The sequence below is a fragment of the Mesoplodon densirostris genome, chromosome 4 (assembly GCF_025265405.1).
Source record: "Mesoplodon densirostris isolate mMesDen1 chromosome 4, mMesDen1 primary haplotype, whole genome shotgun sequence".
NCBI lineage: Eukaryota > Metazoa > Chordata > Mammalia > Artiodactyla > Ziphiidae > Mesoplodon > Mesoplodon densirostris.
In genome coordinates this window covers 140,332,330-140,352,460 of record NC_082664.1, presented here as the reverse complement: position 1 = coordinate 140,352,460, position 20,131 = coordinate 140,332,330, and the positions used below count along the sequence as shown (strand labels likewise).

The window sequence follows — 20,131 nt, the reverse complement described above, 5'->3', positions numbered from 1 at the left end:
CAATGCCTGCAGGCCTCACAAACCTCAAAACACCTTCTAGGAGCTATCATTCCATTCTACGGCACTGTCTTTAGCACTGGTGTGTTTTGTTCCATCTTAATTGCTTTAAAGCAGGTAGTTGATGCTGAAGGTCCCTCAGGTTCTTGACTGCCCACTGAAGGAAAACTCATCTTCTGACCATTCCAGACAAATGGTAGTTTGTTCTAATTAGAAGGGCATGTTGTCTATAATGAAATAACATATTTTCAGGTAATTTTCAAGTTAAAATTATATTGTTTACATGCCTAAGCCAGTAGTTTTAGGGACTTCCCTGGAGGCGCTGTGGTTAAGAATCCACCTGCCAGGCTTCCCTGGTGGTGCAGTGGTTGAGAGTCTGCCTGCCGATGCAGGGGACACGGGTTCGTGCCCCGGTCTGGGAAGATCCCACATGCCACGGAGCAGCTGGGCCCGTGAGCCAGGGCGCTGAGTGCCTGCGCGTCCGGAGCCTGTGCTCCGCAACGGGAGAGGCCACAACAGTGAGAGGCCCACATACCGCAAAAAAAAAAAAAAAAAAAAAAAAAAGAATCCACCTGCCAATGGGGTTGAACCCAGGGACCATGTGTTCGATCCCTGGTTTTATTGGGTTTGACCCCCCCGGCCCAGAAAGATCCCACATGATGCAGAGCAACTAAGCCCATGCACCACAACTACTGAGCCTGCGCTCTAGAGCCCGCAAGCCACAACCACTGAGCTCGTGTGCCACAACTACTGAAGCCTGTGCATCTAGAGCCGGTGCTCCGCAACAAAGAGAAGCCACTGCAAGGGGAAGCCCGCGCACTACAATGAAGACCCGACACAGACAGCCAAAATAAAATAAAATAAAATAAAATAAAATAAAAATACTAATGCTTTAAAAAAAAAGACTAGCTTCACAGATTTTTTTCTCTTTTTAAAAATCTTTTTAGGGCAGAGTCAAGATGGCGGTGTGGGAAGACACAGAGTATGTGTCTCCCCACAACTAGGGTGCCTGCCAGACGCTGGTGGGGGACCTCAACACCCAAGGAGATGAGAGGAACCCCCAAGCAAACTGGTAGGATGTGGGGGGACTGAGGAGGGAGGAGGAGTGGAGGCCGGACAGGACCAGCAGCCCTGGGGGTGGTTGAGAGTGGGGAGGGGTTCCCACGCCTGGAGGGTCCCTCAGGGGCTCAGATCAGGGACCGTTTCCCCTGCCCAATCAGCCCAGCTCTCGTGCTGGGTTCTACGCCCTCAGAGGCCCCTCCAGGCCGCACTGGTCCTGGGGGCATAGGAGGGAGGCCAGGGGAGAAAAGGAGAGGCAGAGAGGAGGGGCCCTCCAGGGCGGGAGGAGCAGGAGAGGGCAGTACTCCCAGGTGGGGTCCCCTGGCCTCTGAGACCAGAGGCAGAGGCACACCTGGGCCCCTTCTGTTCCTTGAGCCTAAGCCTCACCCCCCACCCCTCCCAGGGCCTTTTCCAGCCCTGGGGCCTAAGCATAGGCCCCGCCCACTGCCCAAACCCCACCCCTGCTTAGGCCCCGCCCTCCACAGACAAAGCCTTTTCCACCTTTTTTTTTCTCTCCTCCTCTTTTTTACTATTGTGGTTCTGTTTTACCTTCCAGTTGTTGTTTCATCTATATTTTTACTTTTATATTCTTTCTAACATATCTGTTAGTTTCTTAGTCTAATTTTATTTTTTACTCTGTTGTCGTTCTTTTTTTTTTTTTTTTTTTTTGCCACACTGTGCAACTTGTGGGATCTTGGTTCACGAGCCGAGGGTTGGGCCGAAGCTCCTGTGGTGGGAGCTCCGAGTCCGAACCACTGGACTAACAGAGAACCTCAGACTGCAGGGAATATTTATTGGACTGAGGTCTCCCAGAGGTCCTCATCTCGGCACCAAGACCCAGCTCTACCCAACAGCCTACAAACTCCAGTGCTGGTAGCCTCAGGCCAAACAACCAGTAAGACAGGAACACAATCCCACGCATTAAAAAAAAAAAAAATGAGATGGCAAAAAAATATGTCACAGATGAAGAAGTAAGGTAAAATCCTACAAGGCCAAATAAATGAAGAGGAAATAGGCAAGCTATCTGAAAAAGAATTCAGAGTAATGATAGTAAAGATGATCCAGAATCTCAGAAGTAGAATGGAGGCACAGATTAAGAAAATACAAGAACTATTTAACAAAGATCTAGAAGAACTAAAGAAAAAACAAACAGAGATGAACAACACAATAACTGAAATGAAAAATACACTAGAAGGAATCAATAACAAAATAACTGAGGCAGAAGAACAAAGTGAGCTGGAAGACAAAACGTGGAAATAACTGCCGAGGAGCAGAGTAAAGAAAAAAGAACGAAAAGAATTGAAGACAATCTCAGAGACCTCTGGGACAACACTAAATGCACCAACATTCAAATTATAAGGGTTCCAGAAGCAGAAGAGAAAAAGAAAGGGTCTGAGAAAATATTTGAAGAGATTATAGTGGAAAACTTCCCTAACACGGGAAAGGAAAGTCACCCAAGTGCAGGAAGCACAGAGTCCCACACAGGATAAACCCTAGGAGAAACACACCAAGACACATATTAATCAAATTAACAAAAATTAAATTCAAAGAAAAAATATTAAAAGCAGCGAGGGAAAAATAAAAAATAACATACAAAGGAATCCCTGTAAGGTTATCAGTTGATTTTTGCAGAAACTCTGCAGGCCACAAGGGAGTAGCAGGATACACTTAAAGTGATGAAAGAGAAAAACCTACAACCAAGATTACTCTACTGAGTAAGAATCTCATACTGATTTAATGGAGAAATCAAAAGCTTTTCAGACAAGCAAAAGCTAAGAGAATTCAGCCACCACAAAACCAGCTTTACAACAAATGCTAAACAAACTCCTCTAGGAGGGAAACACAAAAGAAGGAAAAGGCCCACAAAAACAATCCCAAAACAATTAAGAAAATGTTAATAGGAACATACATATCAATAGTAACCTTGAATGTAAATGGATTAAATGTCCCAACCAAAAGACACAAACTGGATGAATGGATACAAAAATAAGACCCATATATATGCTGTCTACAAGAGACCCACTTCAAACCTAGGGAAACATACAGACTGAAAGTGAAGGGATGGAAAAAGATATTCCAGGCAAATGGAAATCAAAAGCTGGAGTAGCAATACTCGTATCAGATAAAATAGACTTTTATCCATTGGACAGATCATCCAAACAGAAAATAAATACGGAAACACAAGCTTTAAATGACACAACAAACAAGATACATTTAATTGATATTTATAGAACATTCCACCTGAAAGTGGCAGAATACACTTTCTTCTCAAGTGCACATGGAACATTCTCCAGGATAGATCATATCTTGGGTCACAAATCAAGCTCTGGAAAATTTAAGAAAATTAAGATTGTATCAAGATTCTTTTCTGACCACAATGCTATGAGACTGGATATCAATTACAGGAGAAAAACTGAAAAACACACAAATACATGGAGGCTAAACAGTGCACTACTAAAAAACAAGAGAACACTGAAGAAATCAAAGAAGAAATTTAAAATATTCATAGGAACAAATGACAATGAAAACATGACAACCCAAAACCTACGACAGGCAGCAAAAGCAGTTCTAAGAGGGAAGTTTATAGCAATTCAATCTCACCTCAAGAAACAAGAAAAATCTCAAATAAACAATCTAACCCTACTCCTAAAGCAAACTATAGAAATAAGAACAAAGAAAACCCAAAGTCAGTAGAAGGAAAGAGATCATAAAAATCAGAGCAGAAATAAATGAACAAGAAATGAAGAAAACAATAGCAAAGATAATAAAACTAAAAGCTGGATCTTTGAGATGATAAACAAATTTGACAAACCCTTAGCCAGACTCATCAAGAAAAAAAGGGAGAGGATGCAAATCCATAAAATTAGATATGTAAAAGGAGAAATCACAACTGACACTGCAGAAATACAAAGGATTATAAGAGACTACTACAAACAACTATATGCCAATAAAACAGACAACCACGATGAGATGGATAAACTCTTGGAAAGGTACAACTTTCCAAGACCAAACCAGGAAGAATTAGAAAATATAAACAGACCTACCACAAGTAATGAAATTGAAACTGTAATTAGAAATCAAACAAAAGTCCAGGACCAGATGGCTTCCCAGGCGAATTCTACCAAACATGTAGAGAAGAGCTAACTCCAATCCTTCTCAAACTCTTCCAAAAAACTGCAGAGGGAGGAACACTCCCAAATTCATTCTACGAAGCCACCATCACCCTGACACCAAAACCAGAAAAAGATATCGCAAAAAAAGAAAATTATAGACCAATATCACTGATGAACATAGGTGCAAAAATCCTGAACAAAATACTAGCAAACAGAATCCAACAGCACATTAAAAGTATCATACACCATGATCAAGTGGGATTTATCCCAGGGATGCAAGAATTCCTCAATAAATGCAAATAAATCAATGTGATACACCACATTAACAAATTAAGGAATAAAAACCATATGATCGGGCTTCCCTGGTGGCGCAGTGGTTGACAGTCCGCCTGCTGATGCAGGGGATACGGGTTCGTGCCCCAGTCTGGGAAGATCCCACATGCCGCAGAGCGGCTGGGCCTGGAGCCATGGCCGCTGAGCCCGCACGTCCGGAGCCTGTGCTCCGCAATGGGAGAGGCCACAGCAGTGAGAGGCCCGTGTACCGCAAAAAAAAAAAAAAAAAAAAAAAAAACCATATAATCATCTCAATAGATGCAGAAAAAGCTCTTGACAAAATTCAACACCCATTTATGATAAAAACTCTCCAGAAAATGAACATAGAGAGAACCTACCTCAATATAATAAAGGCCATACATGACAAACCCACAGCAAACATCATACTCCATGGTGAAAAACTGAAAGTTCCTAAGATCAGGAACAAGACAAGGGTGTCCACTCTCGCCACTCTTAGTCAACATAGTTTTGGAAGTCCTAGCCACAGCAATCAGAGAAGAAAAAGAAAGAAAAGGAATCCAAATTGGAAAAGAAGAAGTAAAACTGTCACTGTTTGCAGATGACATGAAACTATACATAGAAAATCCACCAGAAAACTACTAGAACTAATCAATGAATTTGGTAAGGTTGCAGGATACAAAATTAATGCACAGAAACCTCTGGCATTCCTATACACTAACAACAAAAAATCAGAAAGAGAAATTAAGGAAACAATCCCATTTATCATTGCAACAAAAAGAATAAAATACCTAGGAATAAACCTACCTAAGGAGGCAAAAGACTTGTACTCATAAAACTATAAAACACTGATGAAAGAAATCAAAGATGACATAAAGAGATGGAAAGATATACCATGTTCTTGGGTTGAAAGAATCAATATTGTCAAAATGACTATACTACCCAAAGCAATCTACTGATTCAATGTAATCCCTATCAAACTACCAATGGCATTTTTCACAGAATTAGAACAAAAAGTTTTACAATTCATATGGAAACACAAAAGACCCCGAATAGCCAAAGCAATCCTGAGAAAGAAAAACGAAGCTGAAGGAATCAGGCTCCCCGACTTCAAACTATACTACAAAGCTACAGTAATCAAGGCAGTATGGTACTGGCACAAAAACAGAAATATAGATCAGTGGTACAGGATAGAAAGCCCAGAGATAGACCCACGCACATATGGGCACCTAATTTACAACAAAGGAGGCAAGAACATACAATGGAGAAAAGACAGCCTCTTCAATAAGTGGTGCTAGGAAAACTGGACAGCTACAGATAAAAGAATGAAATTTGAACACTACCTAACACCATACACAAAAATAAACTCCAAATGGATTAAAGACCTAAATGTAAGACCAGACATTATAAAACTCTTAGAGGAAAACATAGGAAAAGCACTCTATGACATAAACCACAGCAAGATCTTTTTTGACCCACCTCCTAAAGTAATGAAAATTTTAAAATAAAATAAATAAATGGGACCTAATGAAACTTAAAAACTTTTGCACAGCAAAGGAAACCATAAATAGATGAAAAGACAACCCTCAGAATGGGAGAAAATATTTGCAAATGAAACAATGGACAAAGGATTAATCTCCAAAATATACAAACAGCTCATGAAGCTCAACATCAAAAAAACAAACAATCCAATTAAAAAATGCATGGAAGACCTAAATAGACATTTCACCAAGGAAGACATACAGATGGCCAAGATGCACGTGAAAAGATGCTCAACATCACTAATTACTAGAGAAATGCAAATCAAAACTACAATGAGGTGTCACCTTACACTGGTCAGAATGGCCATTAGCAAAATATCTAGAAACAATAAATGCTGGAAAAGGTGTGGTGAAAAGGGAACCCTCCTGCACTGTTGTTGGGAATGTAAATTGATACAACCACTAGGGAGAACACTATGGAGGTTCCTTAAAAAACGAAAAATAGAACTACCATATGACCCAGCAATCCCACTACTGGGCATATACCCTGAGAAAACCATAATTCAAAAAGAGACATGGGGGCTTCCCTGGTGGTGCAGTGGTTGAGAGTCCGCCTGCCGATGCAGGGGACACAGGTTTGTGCCCCGGTCCAGGAAGATCCCACATGCCGCGGAGCGGCTAGGCCCGTGAGCCATGGCTGCTGAGCCTGCACGTCCGGAGCCTGTGCTCCGCAACGGGAGAGGCCACAACAGTGAGAGGCCCACATACCGCAAAAAAAAAAAAAAAAAAAAAGAGACATGTACCACAATGTTCACTGCAGCTCTATTCACAATTGCCAGGACACGGAAGCAACCTAAGTGTCCATCAACAGATGAATGGATAAAGAAGATGTGGCACATATATACAATGGAATATTACTCAGCCATAAAAGGAAACGAAATTGAGTTATCTGTAGTGAGATGGATGGACCTAGAGTCTGTCATACAGAGTGAAGTAAGTCAGAAAAACAAATACCGTATGCTAACGCATATATATGGAATCTAAAAAAAAAAAATGGTACTGATGAACCTAGTGGCAGCACAGGAATAAAGATGTAGACATAGAGAATGGACTTGAGGACATGGGGTGGGCAGGGGGAAGCTGGGGCAAAGTGAGAGTAGCAGCGACATACATACACTACCAAATGTAGAACAGTTAGCTAGTGGGAAGCAGCAGCATAGCACAGGGAGATCAGCTTGGTGTTTTGCAATGAACTAGAGGGGTGGGATAGGAAGGGTGGGAGGGAGGCTCAAGAGGGAGGGGATATGGGGATATATGTATGCATATGGCTGATTCACTTTGCTGTACAACAGAAACTAACACAGTATTGTGAAGCAATTATACTCCAATAAAGATCTGTAAAAGTAAATAAATAAATAAAATTTAAAAATAAACATAAATAATGATGATGATAAAAAAATAAAATAAACATCTTTCTAATTCAATTATACTTTCTGGCCCAGATTCACCCAAGATCAAGGAGAAACAGTGAATAAGAGCAACAATAAGGAAAACTGTCAGAAAAAGGAAATAGTTTAGATTTCCAAAAGGTTAAGTTTTTGAAATAAACTTATATAGTTCTACTCTTAGAGGATTTTTCAAAGCAGAATAAAGGTACTGGATGGCAGAAAGCATCTCACAGAAGTGGGACATCTGGTCATCCTAGCCCTGAAGCAATGTACATAAAAAGTGCTATTTTTAAAATGAAATAAATGTGAATACCCTATCTTGCATAATTGTAAATGCGAACCCTTGCCAGGGAAATGTGGAATCTAAAATTGACTAATCCAAGCAAATATTTATGTACAATAAATTTATTTACAATAAATGCTCATCATAGTACATTTCTTATTACAGTGAAAATGCCCAACAGTAAATAAATTATGGTACACCCAGATGATGGAATATTATGGAGCCATTAAAAACATTTTCAGTGGATATTTTATAGGACTTCCTTGGTGGTCAGTGGTTAAGACTCCGCACTCCCAATGCAGGGGGCACAGGTTCAGTCCTTGGTCAGGAACTACAATCCCACATGCCGCATGGCACAGCCTAAAAAAATTTTTTTTTCATTAAAAAAAAAAGAATATTCTATAACATAAAAATTATCACAATACATATTAATCTTAAAAATCATAAAAGTTAACATTATGAATATAGATAAAAGACGAAGTAAATTAATGGTTGAAAATAATCATCTCTGGATGGCAGTTTTTAAAAAAATTTTCTTCCTTTACGTGTTTCTTTTTTTATTTTTTAAATTTTATTTATTTATTTTTGGCTGTGTTGGGTCTTTATTGCTGCATGCAGGCTTTCTCTAGTTGTGGAGAGTGGGGGCTACTCTTCGTTGTGGTGCGCAGGCTTCTCATTGTGGTGGCTTCTCTTGTGGAGCACCGGCTCTAGGTGCGTGGGCTTAGTAGTTGCAGCATGTGGGCTCAGTAGTTGTGGCACACAGGCTTAGTTGCCCTGCGGCATGTGGGATCTTCCCAGACCAGGGCTCAAACCCATGTCCCCTGCATTGGCAGGCCTATTCTTAACCACTGCGCCACCAGGGAAGCCCCCTTTATATGTTTCTGTATTCTCCAAATTGTCTACAATATATCATTCCTATAAGCAGAAGAGATATTGCTGAAAAGGCAATTTTTAAAAAAATTTTTTGGCTGCGTTGGGTCTTTGTTGCTGCACGTGGGCTTTCTCTAGTTGGGGCGAGCAGGGCTAACCTTCGTTGTGGTGCGTGGGCTTCTCACTGCGGTGGCCTCTCTTGTTGTGGAGCATGGGTTCTAGAGCGCGGGCTCAGTAGTTGTGGCACACGGGCCCAGTCGCTCCGCGGCATGTGGGAACTTCCTGGACCAGGGATGGAACCCCTGTCCCCTGCATTGTCAGGCGGACCCTTAACCACTGCACCACCAGGGAAGTTCCCTGAAAAGGCAATTTTTTAGAAGTTTTTCCAATTAATCTCCATTTTTATTTTTAACTCTTTCCCACTTTTTCTTACCCTAATCTAAGTCTTAAGATCTAGGGCAGTGGCTCTCAAGCAGGGGCAGGGGGAAGGGGGACTGCTCCCCAGGGAACAATTGGCAGTCTGCAGACAATATGGATTGGCTGTCACAACTAGGGGTGGGGGATGCTACTGGATCTAGCAGATAAAGGTTAGAGATGAGGCTAAATATCCTTAAACATGCAGGACAAGCCCCCAGAAAAAAAGAATAGTACAGGTTGAGAAATCTTGGTTAGAATGAAGAAAATGAGTATAAGCAGGGAGATTGGGTTAAAATACAATATTAACTCTAGTGGGTTTAATTTTCCATTTCTAAAATAAGATTTAACAAATACACATTCTGAATTGATGAAAGTTAAGTCCAGATTTTGACGCAAATTTATTATTAAGATATACTTTTCCTAATTTTATGGAAAATATCTCTAGCAGTTCTGCTCCCAAACTGAACATGATGCTTATCAAACTAGAAGATTTTTTTCAGCTTGAGCATAGAGAGACCAAATCTGTTTAAAAGTGTTTTAAGTACTGCTATAAAAATGTTTTAAAGTGAGCTCATATCCTTAAGGGAATAGCTGATTATCTTATTGTAATCACTCCAGTATGATAAGATGAAAAACTAAGTTCTAACTAGTCTAGTCTAACTAGTCAAAACTAGTCTAACACAAAAGTGTTTGTTTGAAACACATACACACATACACAGAAAATGATTTATGTAAACTCACACAAAATTACTTCTATTTTGTGATGTCAGATTCAGGGAATGGTAACAAAGCAAGAATACATAGCTTTGAGGAAATGAAGTACCCTCCTCAATCTAAATTACTAAATAATTCACTCCATAAGAAATTTGGTTATAACAAAGCACAAGAGAGCATTAGGAGTGGGTACATGAACTACAGTCAGTAGTACAGGATCAAGAAGTAGATGACACGGTGGAAAGTAAGAGAGCAAAAAAAAAAAGATTAGAACACTGTAGATGTATAATGGATGATTTGAACAGTCAAAAGGGTTAAATAAGAAATTTTGCAACTTATCCTTGGGTGAAAATGGGGTAAGAGAATGATGTTTGCATACAAGGATGTGAAGAAAATAAGGGGAAATAAAATGCTGAGGAAATATGGCAGAAAGAGGTCAGAAGGAAAGGTGACATAGGGTTCAGAGCCCCCTAAATAAGACTGAATAAAAAATACTTTTTAAATCATCTATCTCCGATATGCTTTTTTTGTTTTAGTTGAAGTACAGTTGATTTACAATATTGTGCTAGTTTCAGGTGTACAGCAAAGTGATTCTGTTCTATTTTTTTTCCAGATTATTTTCCATTATAGGTTGTTATAAATATAATTCCCGTGCTATGCAATAAATCCTTGCTGCTTACCTATTTTATATATAGTAGTGTGTATCTGTTAATCCCATACTCCTAATTTATCTGCCCCTCATATGCTTTTATCAACATTTGCATTTGATTCTCCATGGCCTTTTTTTTTAATTAAAAATCATTCTCTAGGGGAAAGATAACCAATGTCCTCCTAGTCAAAACCCTCCTATTCATCTTCTCAAATATTAGAAAAGGAGAGGCAGAACTCAGTCACTTTGTCACTTTTGGTGACTGATTCATAGTGGACATTGGTTGAGGGTAGCTGCTTTGTTCTGTCTCTCTAGCACTATTCCTTCTGATGGGGAACAGCTTTCAGCCACCTCACCAGGTCTGAGTAGGACTATCAGTCAGGATGCCCCATCCTCCCTCTGGCCTCTGAGATGAGCAAGACTGGACTGCTCATGGTCTCCCTCCTACCACCTACTCGGCACACAACCACAAGCAAGGACAACCAGAATTCCTCTACCAGGCTCTCTTCCTCCAGGCCCAGAGCTAGACCATGTGGTCTGCAGGTGCCATTGACCCTGAAAAGAGCTGTCCTGAGGATGAAAGCAATATCAAATAGCAGTCTGACATGAAAGCCAGTGACAGAGAGCTCCAGAGGTACCATGTCAGAGCCTTGAATCTAGCCATGCCTGGGCTTTCAGGGCATCTAAGCAAATAAAATACTTTTTGGCTTTGAGTTGGGTTTCCATCACTTCCAACTAAAACAGCTTTGGCTGGTAAATTGTTTAACACTGTCAAAGAGAGGTTCGGAAAGTCAGTGTATCAGAACTATGATCCATGAATTAGCCAGATCCTTTCTATTTATCTACCACATCTTAGCTGATATCATAACTTGAGATAATGAGTTTCATATGTGTAAAACAGTGGTTACAGTAGAAATTCATGTTAAATGACATATTTATTTATTTCAAGAACTAACAAGTATCCTTACTAAACTGGGATTTGATGTTATAAACTTCTAATCTTGGTGTTAAATAAATACTTTGCCATTTTCCCACTTCACCTTCATCTTTCTGAAGAGTCTGTCCTCTTAATCTGTCTAGCCTCTTCACTGCCCTGATCATTTTATTTCTCCCATTCTGAAATTCCTTCAGAATGTATTTATCAAGAGGAAACCCCAGACTTCTCTGGTGGCACAGTGGTTAGGAATCTGCCTGCCAATGCAGGGGATACGGGTTCGAGCCCTGGTCCAGGAAGATCCCACATGCCGCGGAACAACTAAGCCCGTGCACCACAACTACAGAGCCTGCACTCTAGAGCCCGCAAGCCACAACTACTGAGCCCATGTGCCACAACTACTACCTGTGTGCCTAGAGCCCGTGCTCCGCAACAAGAGAAGCCACCACAGTGAGAAGCCCGCACACCACAACGAAGAGTAGCCCCCACTAGTTGCAACTAGAGAAAGCCCACGTGCAGCAACGAAGACCCAAAGCCGACAAAAATAAATAAATTTACAAAAAAAAAAAAAAAAAAGAGAGGAAACTCCAACCACATACACGGGATTCCTGGCCAGGACAATGCATGTTTTTGTGTGAGTGACTAAAGAGAGACAAAACTTGTCTTTTTTTTATGTCCCATCTCCCTCCAGTCCAGCACTGTGCTCACATTTTTTTTTTTTAACTTTTTGGACGTGCTGTGTGGCATGTGGGATCTTAGTTCCCCGACCAGGGACTGAACCCCCGCCCCTTGCAGTGGAAGGGCGGAGTCTTAATCACTGGACTACCAGGGAAGTCCCTGTGCTCACATTTTTGAACACAGCAGCACATCAGGCCAAAGGAGGTAGATAGACGATCTTCATGAACATCTTCATGAACACTTAGGAGTGGATAACGCACTTTTTCCTTGATTTCAATCAAGTTTGCAGCCATTATTTTGAAACTAAAGCATAATTACATCATCCCTAAGCTCTATAATTGGCAAAAAGCCTCTGTGGTACATGGAGATGTTTAATGCAAATGGCAGCTGGTTAAGGAGACTTTCAACTGAGAAGGGCTTTGAAGCGAAGTGGAGACTGTCTGAGGCATGAAGAAGCCGAGGATAAGTTTCTGCAAAGTTTTAAAATCTCTATCAGCACGAACCCTGATGGACATTACTACCAAGGTAGATGAGGCAGGAGAACTGTTAAAGGGCAGAACTGACTAAAGGGCATTTTAGCACACTAAGGACCTAAGGAAACAAGGCATCAAAAGCAGACACCATTAGTAAAGGTAAGGTGGTAAGTGTATGAATAAAAGATTAAATAAACCACTTAAACTCCTTTCCAACTAGTCCCACCTCCCACTGTCAGTGAAACTCCATGGGAGTCACACCCAAGGTCAAGTCTCTATATTCAGTTATCAATATTGCTTGAGCTAAGGTGGAATCATAACATACATTTTTGAAAACAAACAAACAACTCTTTCCTCTGCCCCAGCGGGCAAGCCAACTCCAGTAAACTCTTTGAATAAGCTGGGGAAGAGAAGGAGCTAAGCACCAACGAACTTTTGAGGGTGATAGAAATGTTCTATATCTTGTTTGTGATGGTGGTTACATGACAGAATATATTTATCAAAATTCATTAAACTGTGCACTTAAAATGAGTGATTTTTAAAAAATATTTATTTGGCTGTACCAGGTCTTAGTTGTGGCATATGGGGTTTTGGTTGTAGTACACAGGATCTAGTTCCCTGACCAGGGATCGAATCCAGGCCCCCTGCATTGGGAGCGTGGAGTCTTAACCACTGGACCACCAGGGAAGTCCCAAAATGAGTGAATTTTATTAAATGTAAATTATACCTCAATAAAGTTGATTAGAGAGAGACAGAGATACAGAGGCAGGAGCCAGAGGGAAGGGAGAGGACAACCTCCCCAGGTAGACAAATGGAGAAAGTCTGGGAAAACTACTGTAGGACAGGACACGCCTGTTGGGCCCACACAATATTTCACCTAGGGCCAGACCTTATTCCATAGATCAGCCAGGAGTTTATACTTCTGATAATATCTCATAGTTCGCTAGGAATTACCTAAAGTGGAGACAGATAAATCCAATCCATCCTCTAGTGGGCCATGTGCCCCTATATTCTCCCGATGGAGGCAAAATTCATGATAAAGTGAAGAACACAGAAGATAATTACCCTCCTCTCCCACAGTCTCCTATAGGAAAGTTATCCCCCCGACTCCACCTCAACCTTTTGGAGGTTGACGTTAAATCCCTGGCACCCCATTCAGACCTTCCTCCAGTATCCCCTTACTTCAAAAAGCTAAAAGCACCAGGAAGAATTAAACTGTTTATGTGGCAGTAGCAACTCTCATTAAAATTATAACTTTTTTGTAATCTTTTAGCCACTGGGCAATACACCAAACTGTCACACTTCAGGAAACAGTAACAAATTTCAAGAGGGGATCACAACCATTCTGCTTTGCTCAAACAGTCTAAAGAAGTATTTCTGAGCCACTTACAAATTCCAGAGTCAGCAAAAATTCATGATATAATGAGAATTAACTTCCAGTTTCCAAAGCTAGAGCCACTGGTGTTAACTTACACTATTCTCTCTCCTTCTCTTCCTGTATCTACTCCATCACAGAGACCTGTCTCTCACACTTTCTGCCTGCACTTCAATCTACCAGACTTTCATCACTTTCCATTTTGTTTCCTACAACAGTTTCCTTGGTCTCCCTGGCTCCCAGCTCTCTTCTCTATTACTCACCCTGTTCAACAATGCCTGAAAATGTGCTTACTTGTTTAACCACTCCATTATACCCTGCTTCATTCCTACAAGTAGACTGATCATCCCAAACCATTATTTTCTGTTTCTCTCCTGTTTAAATATTTTTTCATCCATCCAACAAATATTTAATGAGCACCTACTATGTGGAAGACATTGTGCTAGGCTCTACAGGAGGTAAACAAACCCTGACCAGCATCTCAGGGGGCTTACAGTATTGTGGGAGTGGCTTACATATATACAGATAACTATAATAAGATAGAAATGTGTACAGGTCATTAAGACAGAGAACTGTCAGCTGGATGTCAAGTAAAATTAGAATTGGTAAAGAAGAAGTAGACTATGAGACAAAGAAAAAGCTACAGAGGTTTCCAACCTGAGGGACTAGGAAAATAGCAGAGCCATTAACAGGCCAAAGGACATCAGGAAGAAATATAGATAGAAGGAGCATGACAGGAGACTTAAGAAAAGTGAATGTAGTTGCCAAAGCCCAAGTCAGGGAACATGATCAGAGATTTCTGTTCTGCTTTAAGATGCTGGAAGCAGTCTAAGAAATGCAATTTCAACACCAAAATATTAGAATTTCCAGGATTGATGATTTAAAGGGACAATGGCATAGAATATAAAATTGGGACTATCCCAGAAAAAATCTAGTCCATGCAGCTTCAGCAGGTATGAGGAAATATGGTGGGAAAGGAAGATTACAGATATACAATCTACTGGCCTAATAGCTGTTTCATCTAAGTAAAGTGTACTTGGCTTCTGGAGTGAGTGTTTTAGACTGTTTCTGTACTGTTAGAAAATTCAGCATCCTGACATACTATGGGACTCCTAATTAAACTTCAGGTAATCTTGGCCATTCTACAGCATTTATGTGGTACCCATGGTGTCCGGGAACTTCATGTGAGGATGACTAGGATGCCATTTTATTGCTATTGGTGATCCATCCAGGTCTAATTAATAAACCCTGCTCCACAAATGCTGAATCCTTTGAAGTTGCTGAAAGTAGCTACAAGTGATGTCATCATTCAGACACCCACTGGAAAGTCAAGACCAGCAAATATTTTCAAAACCAGAAACAATAAGATATCACAACCACCTTCAATTCTTTCAGGAACGAGTCAGGTGGATCTAAAAATAAATCAACACACAACTCTGTGATTATACTAAAAACCTTTGAATTGTACATTTTAAATTGGTGAATTGTACATTATGTGAATTATATCTCAATAAAGCTGTTATTTTAACAATCAACAAACATGTTTTAACCAAAATGTTAGTTTCCAGAAATGTTATATCCTAGTAACCCGGCTATTGCCTTTAAAATGTTTATACTGCTGGAAAAATTTACAAAAAGGAAGCCCTGCTTAATTGCTGTGACAAAACCATTATCATTTTAGCTAAAAAGAATAAACTGAATGGTCTTTTGTCTTTCACTGTAATAGGAGCTGATTTCTATCACACATCAAAATCTGCCTTTAAGCTCTGAATGACATTTTTAAAAGGGCACTTTTCAAATTTAACCACTATGTTGAATACCATAATTATGGCATGTCACTATTATATCTTTCCTTGTAGTCTACCCTCAGAATTTCCTTCCCTATAATCTTCTGCAAGGGGAAAATGCTTGTGTTTATATACAATTTTAAAAAAATTTTTATTTATTTAGTTGAGTCTTCATTGCTGCATGTGGGCTTTCTCTAGCTGTGGCGAGCAGGGGCTACTCTTCATTGTGGTGCGTGGGCTTCTCATTGCGGTGGCTTCTCTTGTTGCAGAGCACAGGCCCTAGGTGCACGGGCTTCAGTAGTTGTGGCACATGGGTTCAGTAGTTGTGGCACGTGGGCTCAGCAGTTGTGGCACGTGGGCTCAGTAGTTGTGGCACACGGGCTTAGTTGCTCCACCATGTGGGATCTTCCCAGACCAGGGCTCAAACCTGTGTCCCTTGCATTGGCAGGCGGATTCTTAACCACTGCACCACCAGGGAAGTCTAATCCTTGTGTTTAATATCCATTTATATTACCTCTAATGATTTCCCTCTTCCTCTAATAATCACTACCCAAGCTTTTATCTCTAGAATCATTCCAACCTTCTCATGTCCCAACCTCTTCCCTAACTTCTACAAATAAATACCATACCAGCTGTCTGCCCGCTGCTGAGGTAACAGCAGGTTATTTATGCCCTTGAAGATTCAAAATGGGCCAAGAATATAAGAAGCACGCTGTAAGCCCTTCGAGGGAAAGGACTGTGTCTTGTTTATGTTAGAACCTCTCAACATTAAGCAGAGTACCTGGCACCCAGGAGGTGCTCAATAAATATTTTTGTCTGCCATTAAGCTAAGGTCCATTCACAAAAAGAATGAGCCAACAAACAAACCAAGTAACCAGATTATTCTTAGGTATAAACGTATTTAGGAGAAGGCAACTTAAGCTCAACTTCCCTATTGCTGTCTAAACCAGTTTGTCTTTACAATGACTAGAGGGTGAATTTTAAAACAGATTGATATTGTGACCAAAGCCCAAAACCTTACAATTTTAAAAATCACAGGATCTTTTAAATTTTTTTCTTGCCAATTATTTTGGGAGAAAAAAGCAGATCCAAAATCCAAGAGCAACGTATTATCCAATCAGTATCTAGTTAAGCAGCCTACAATTAGTCAGGCAGCTGAAGGATGGACTCCTCAGGCAGTGAAGAATGGGGTCTATACAAAGTAACTAAGGAATATTTACAGACCATATCTCTTCTTGTGAAAATGACTCTGATATTTCTTAGTACCCACCTCATATGTTTATTATGAGGATTAAATGAGTTAATATTTGTAAAGCACTTAAAACTGTACCTGGCACATAGTTAGCTTTATATAAATGTTTGTTTATAAAGTAACTTTGAATCAATTTCCAATTGTATTCAATCATACATTAGAGATCTACAATGCCTAAAGAATTACCAGGTTTAGAGAGAAGTTTCATTGTGTAGTCCTCAAATCTGCAGCTGGAAAGAGAGAGGTCCCAGGAAATGTTTCATGCAAACTCATTTCATGGTTGAAGAAATATACCTCATATTTGTAGAGAAATTCACAGGTTACGAAAAGCATTCCCATGAATTGTTGTTTGATCCTCACAACAACAGCCTTGTAAGAGATGTAGGGCAGGTATAATTAATTCAATTTACAGATGAGGAAACTAAAGCACAGAGAGGTTAAGTGATTTGCCCAAGGTCACACAGTAAGTGAAAAGGCCCCGGCTGGAATCAAGGGCTAGAATCCAGGTCTCTTGATGGCGGGTCCAGACCTCTTCCTTCTATAACATGCTGCAACTTGAGCCCTGGGCTTACTTGGGTCATATTTGGAAGCAGTGATTCTGAGATCATAAATGTAGACTTGGCTGCAGATGCAAACTCGAAAAGTTAAGGTAATTCTGTTAACTGGAATTAGAGGTAATTAATAGCTGGCAAAACATCTACCTACACAGGAGTGATAGTATAAAATGCCATGACTACACACAGTCACAAAGGGCACCACACACTGTCTTGAAGGGACAGTTCTCCAAAATATGCCATTCAGAGATTACCAGCCCCAGAGAATACTGCTGTCAGTATAAGAAGGAAAGGCTGCCACTTCCCTTAAACTAAACCCAGAAGGAAAAGGCTCACCCCAGAGGATGGTGAAGACATGGAGCCTAACAAGGCTCTAAGGGATTACACGCAGCTTGCAAACTCCCAGCGACAAATGAGTACCGACCATCCCAGTAAATCAGCTCGCATTTATTCGGCTGCATCTTCCCCAGGGGCTCTCCACCCCAGGGTAGCAATCTGAAACCGGGCAACTAAAGGTGAAAATCGACTGGCGACCTTTTGCAAGATTCCATATCTCACAGAAAGGTTGGCTGGCGGTAGAAGTGGCACCGCATACCAACACCAGACGTTATTTTAAGCGCGTGTCCCCAGGGGAGGGACCGACCATCTAATCTGTCAGATCTAGGATCTCCCACCAGCCAGGATTTTTCCTTAAGCAAGACGGAGGGCTGAGCAATCCTGGCCCAGGCTCGCCCTACTAAAGCCACACAGACCCGCTTTCCACTTAGAAACCCGCACTGCTCCCAGGCCAAGAAGGGTGGCAGGGGCCAGAGAGGCACCCCGAGGCAGGCCTCCCTCCGCCGCCTTAACCATCAACGCCCAAACAAGGAAGGCGCCTCTGCGGGCGACCGGCGGGCAGGGCAGAGGATCTCGAAATGCTCGGAAAGGGGGTGGTGCCGGAGGGGCCGGACTGGGTCCCCGCGCCCCGGCCCCCCCTCCCAGGCCTGACAGCTGGCGGCGCCGGGCCGCGCGGCCCCTTCCCCAAGGCGCGGCTCATGGGGCGCCTTACCTTTGTGTAGAGCTCGGACGCGGCCATGGCGGGCCCCGCGGCGCCGACGGCCCCCGCCTGTGCGGAGGCCGCACCTCTCCTGGGCGGCTGCCCGCGCCGACCAGCAAACGCCGGGGCTGCAGCCGGCAGGGAGCAGGGCAGGGCCAGGCGGGGCGGGCCGCTCCGGGCGGGGCAGGGTGGGGCGCCTCAGCCGCGGGCGGCCAGCGCGGGCCTCGCCATCACTCCCGGGCTCGCCGCGAGCAGTGTCGCGCGCTCGGCGTGCCCGGGGTCCTCGGGGTCGCCGCCGCTGCCACCCCGACGGCCGGTGATGCTGCCGCCGCCGCCGCCGCCGCCGCCTCCCTCGCCTCCCTCGCCGCCGCCGCCGCCGCCGCCGCCGCCTCCCTCGCCTCCCTCGCCGCCGCCGCCGCCGCCGCCGCCGCCTCCCTCGCCCTGTGCATTGTGGGAGCGGGAGGAGGCTGCGCTCCAGCGCTGCCACCGCGGCTGCTCCGGGTTCTCTCGGACTCACGCTGCCTCCCATCGGCTGCGGGCACCGGGCATCATCAGCCTCTCAGCCAGCGTCGCCGCTGCCTCCTCCCGCGCTGCCGAGACCCAGAAGCCCGCCCCAGGACACCCGCTGGCCGCACACCGCTCCCGGGATGCCCCAGACCCCAAGCGTGCCCTGGACCGTGCAGAATAGCCCAGCCCCCGAGAGGGGCAGCGATAGCGGTGTCACTCAGGGTGTCCAGGTAAATGGGAGTCTGCAGGCTGCTTTTCCTGTGCTTCCAAACATTTGTAGGGAAAGGATACGGTGAGAAGCTTCTTGGAAGGCCACGGAATAACCAAGAATTACAGAAGAGCCTTATTAGCAGTACACGTCTGGGAGTGAGCGAGGACGGAGAATCTGAGAGAAAGAATCACCAAGGTCACCCTGAGCACCTCGGCATCTGCCGTAGGGTCGTTTCGTGAAGCCAGAGCGTAGGGGCCTGTTTTAAACTACAGAAATTTAAGTGCACCTGGTAACAAGATGCCCCCAGGGGGCGGCCCTAGAGCCTCCTTCTATCCTAGGCCTGCGCCTTCGCCTTCGTAACGGTGCCACTCACCTTCTGCCCCAGCCTCTTTCTCTATCTAATCGCTGTTATCCTTGCACTTCAAGCACAAGAATGTGATCTTTCCACCCCACCCCATGCCGTCTTCACCCTCTACCTCTTCCCCACCCACACTTTCATTCCAGTTTAGCTAATCTCCATTTTTTCATCCCAGACTCTTTAGTGTGCTCATCTTTCCTTATTTCTTTGAACTCTAAGTGGTGCCCAGTGCCAGTCATGGGACTCTGGGATGGTTTTTATCAAAACTATCTCTCGGGGCTTCCCTGGTGGCGCAGTGGTTGGGAGTCCGCCTGCCGAAGCAGGGTACACGGGTTCGTGCCCCGGTCTGGGAAGATCCCACATGCTGCAGAGCGGCTGGGCCCGTGGGCCATGGCCGCTGAGCCTGCGCGTCCGGAGCCTGTGCTCCGCAACGGGAGAGGCCACAACAGTGAGAGGCCCGCGTACCGCAAAAAAAAAGAAAAACACAACTATCTCTCAAGTCTGGCCCCTTGGTAGTGTGTGTATCCTGCGTGTGTATTTGAAGGAAGATCATTGATGAGGAGGACACTTGGGGCCAGTCCTCACCCCCTGGAACTCAGGCCTCTCCTCCCCTTGCTCACTGCCCACAGTCTCCTCAGAGATGC

General features: G+C 43.2%; 1 protein-coding gene across 2 annotated transcripts in view; it reads right to left on the bottom strand.

Annotated features, from left to right (window-relative positions):
• MYO5A (myosin VA) overlaps positions 1-18,731 on the bottom strand; it is a 202,253-nt gene extending 183,522 nt beyond the window's left edge. For both annotated transcript variants that reach the window (XM_060097329.1, XM_060097330.1), the window contains exon 1: positions 18,424-18,731. In XM_060097329.1, the coding sequence (XP_059953312.1) occupies positions 18,424-18,450 (27 nt within the window). In that variant the 5' untranslated portion in view covers positions 18,451-18,731. The remainder of the gene's footprint in view (positions 1-18,423) is intronic.
• Positions 18,732-20,131: the final 1,400 nt, after the last annotated feature.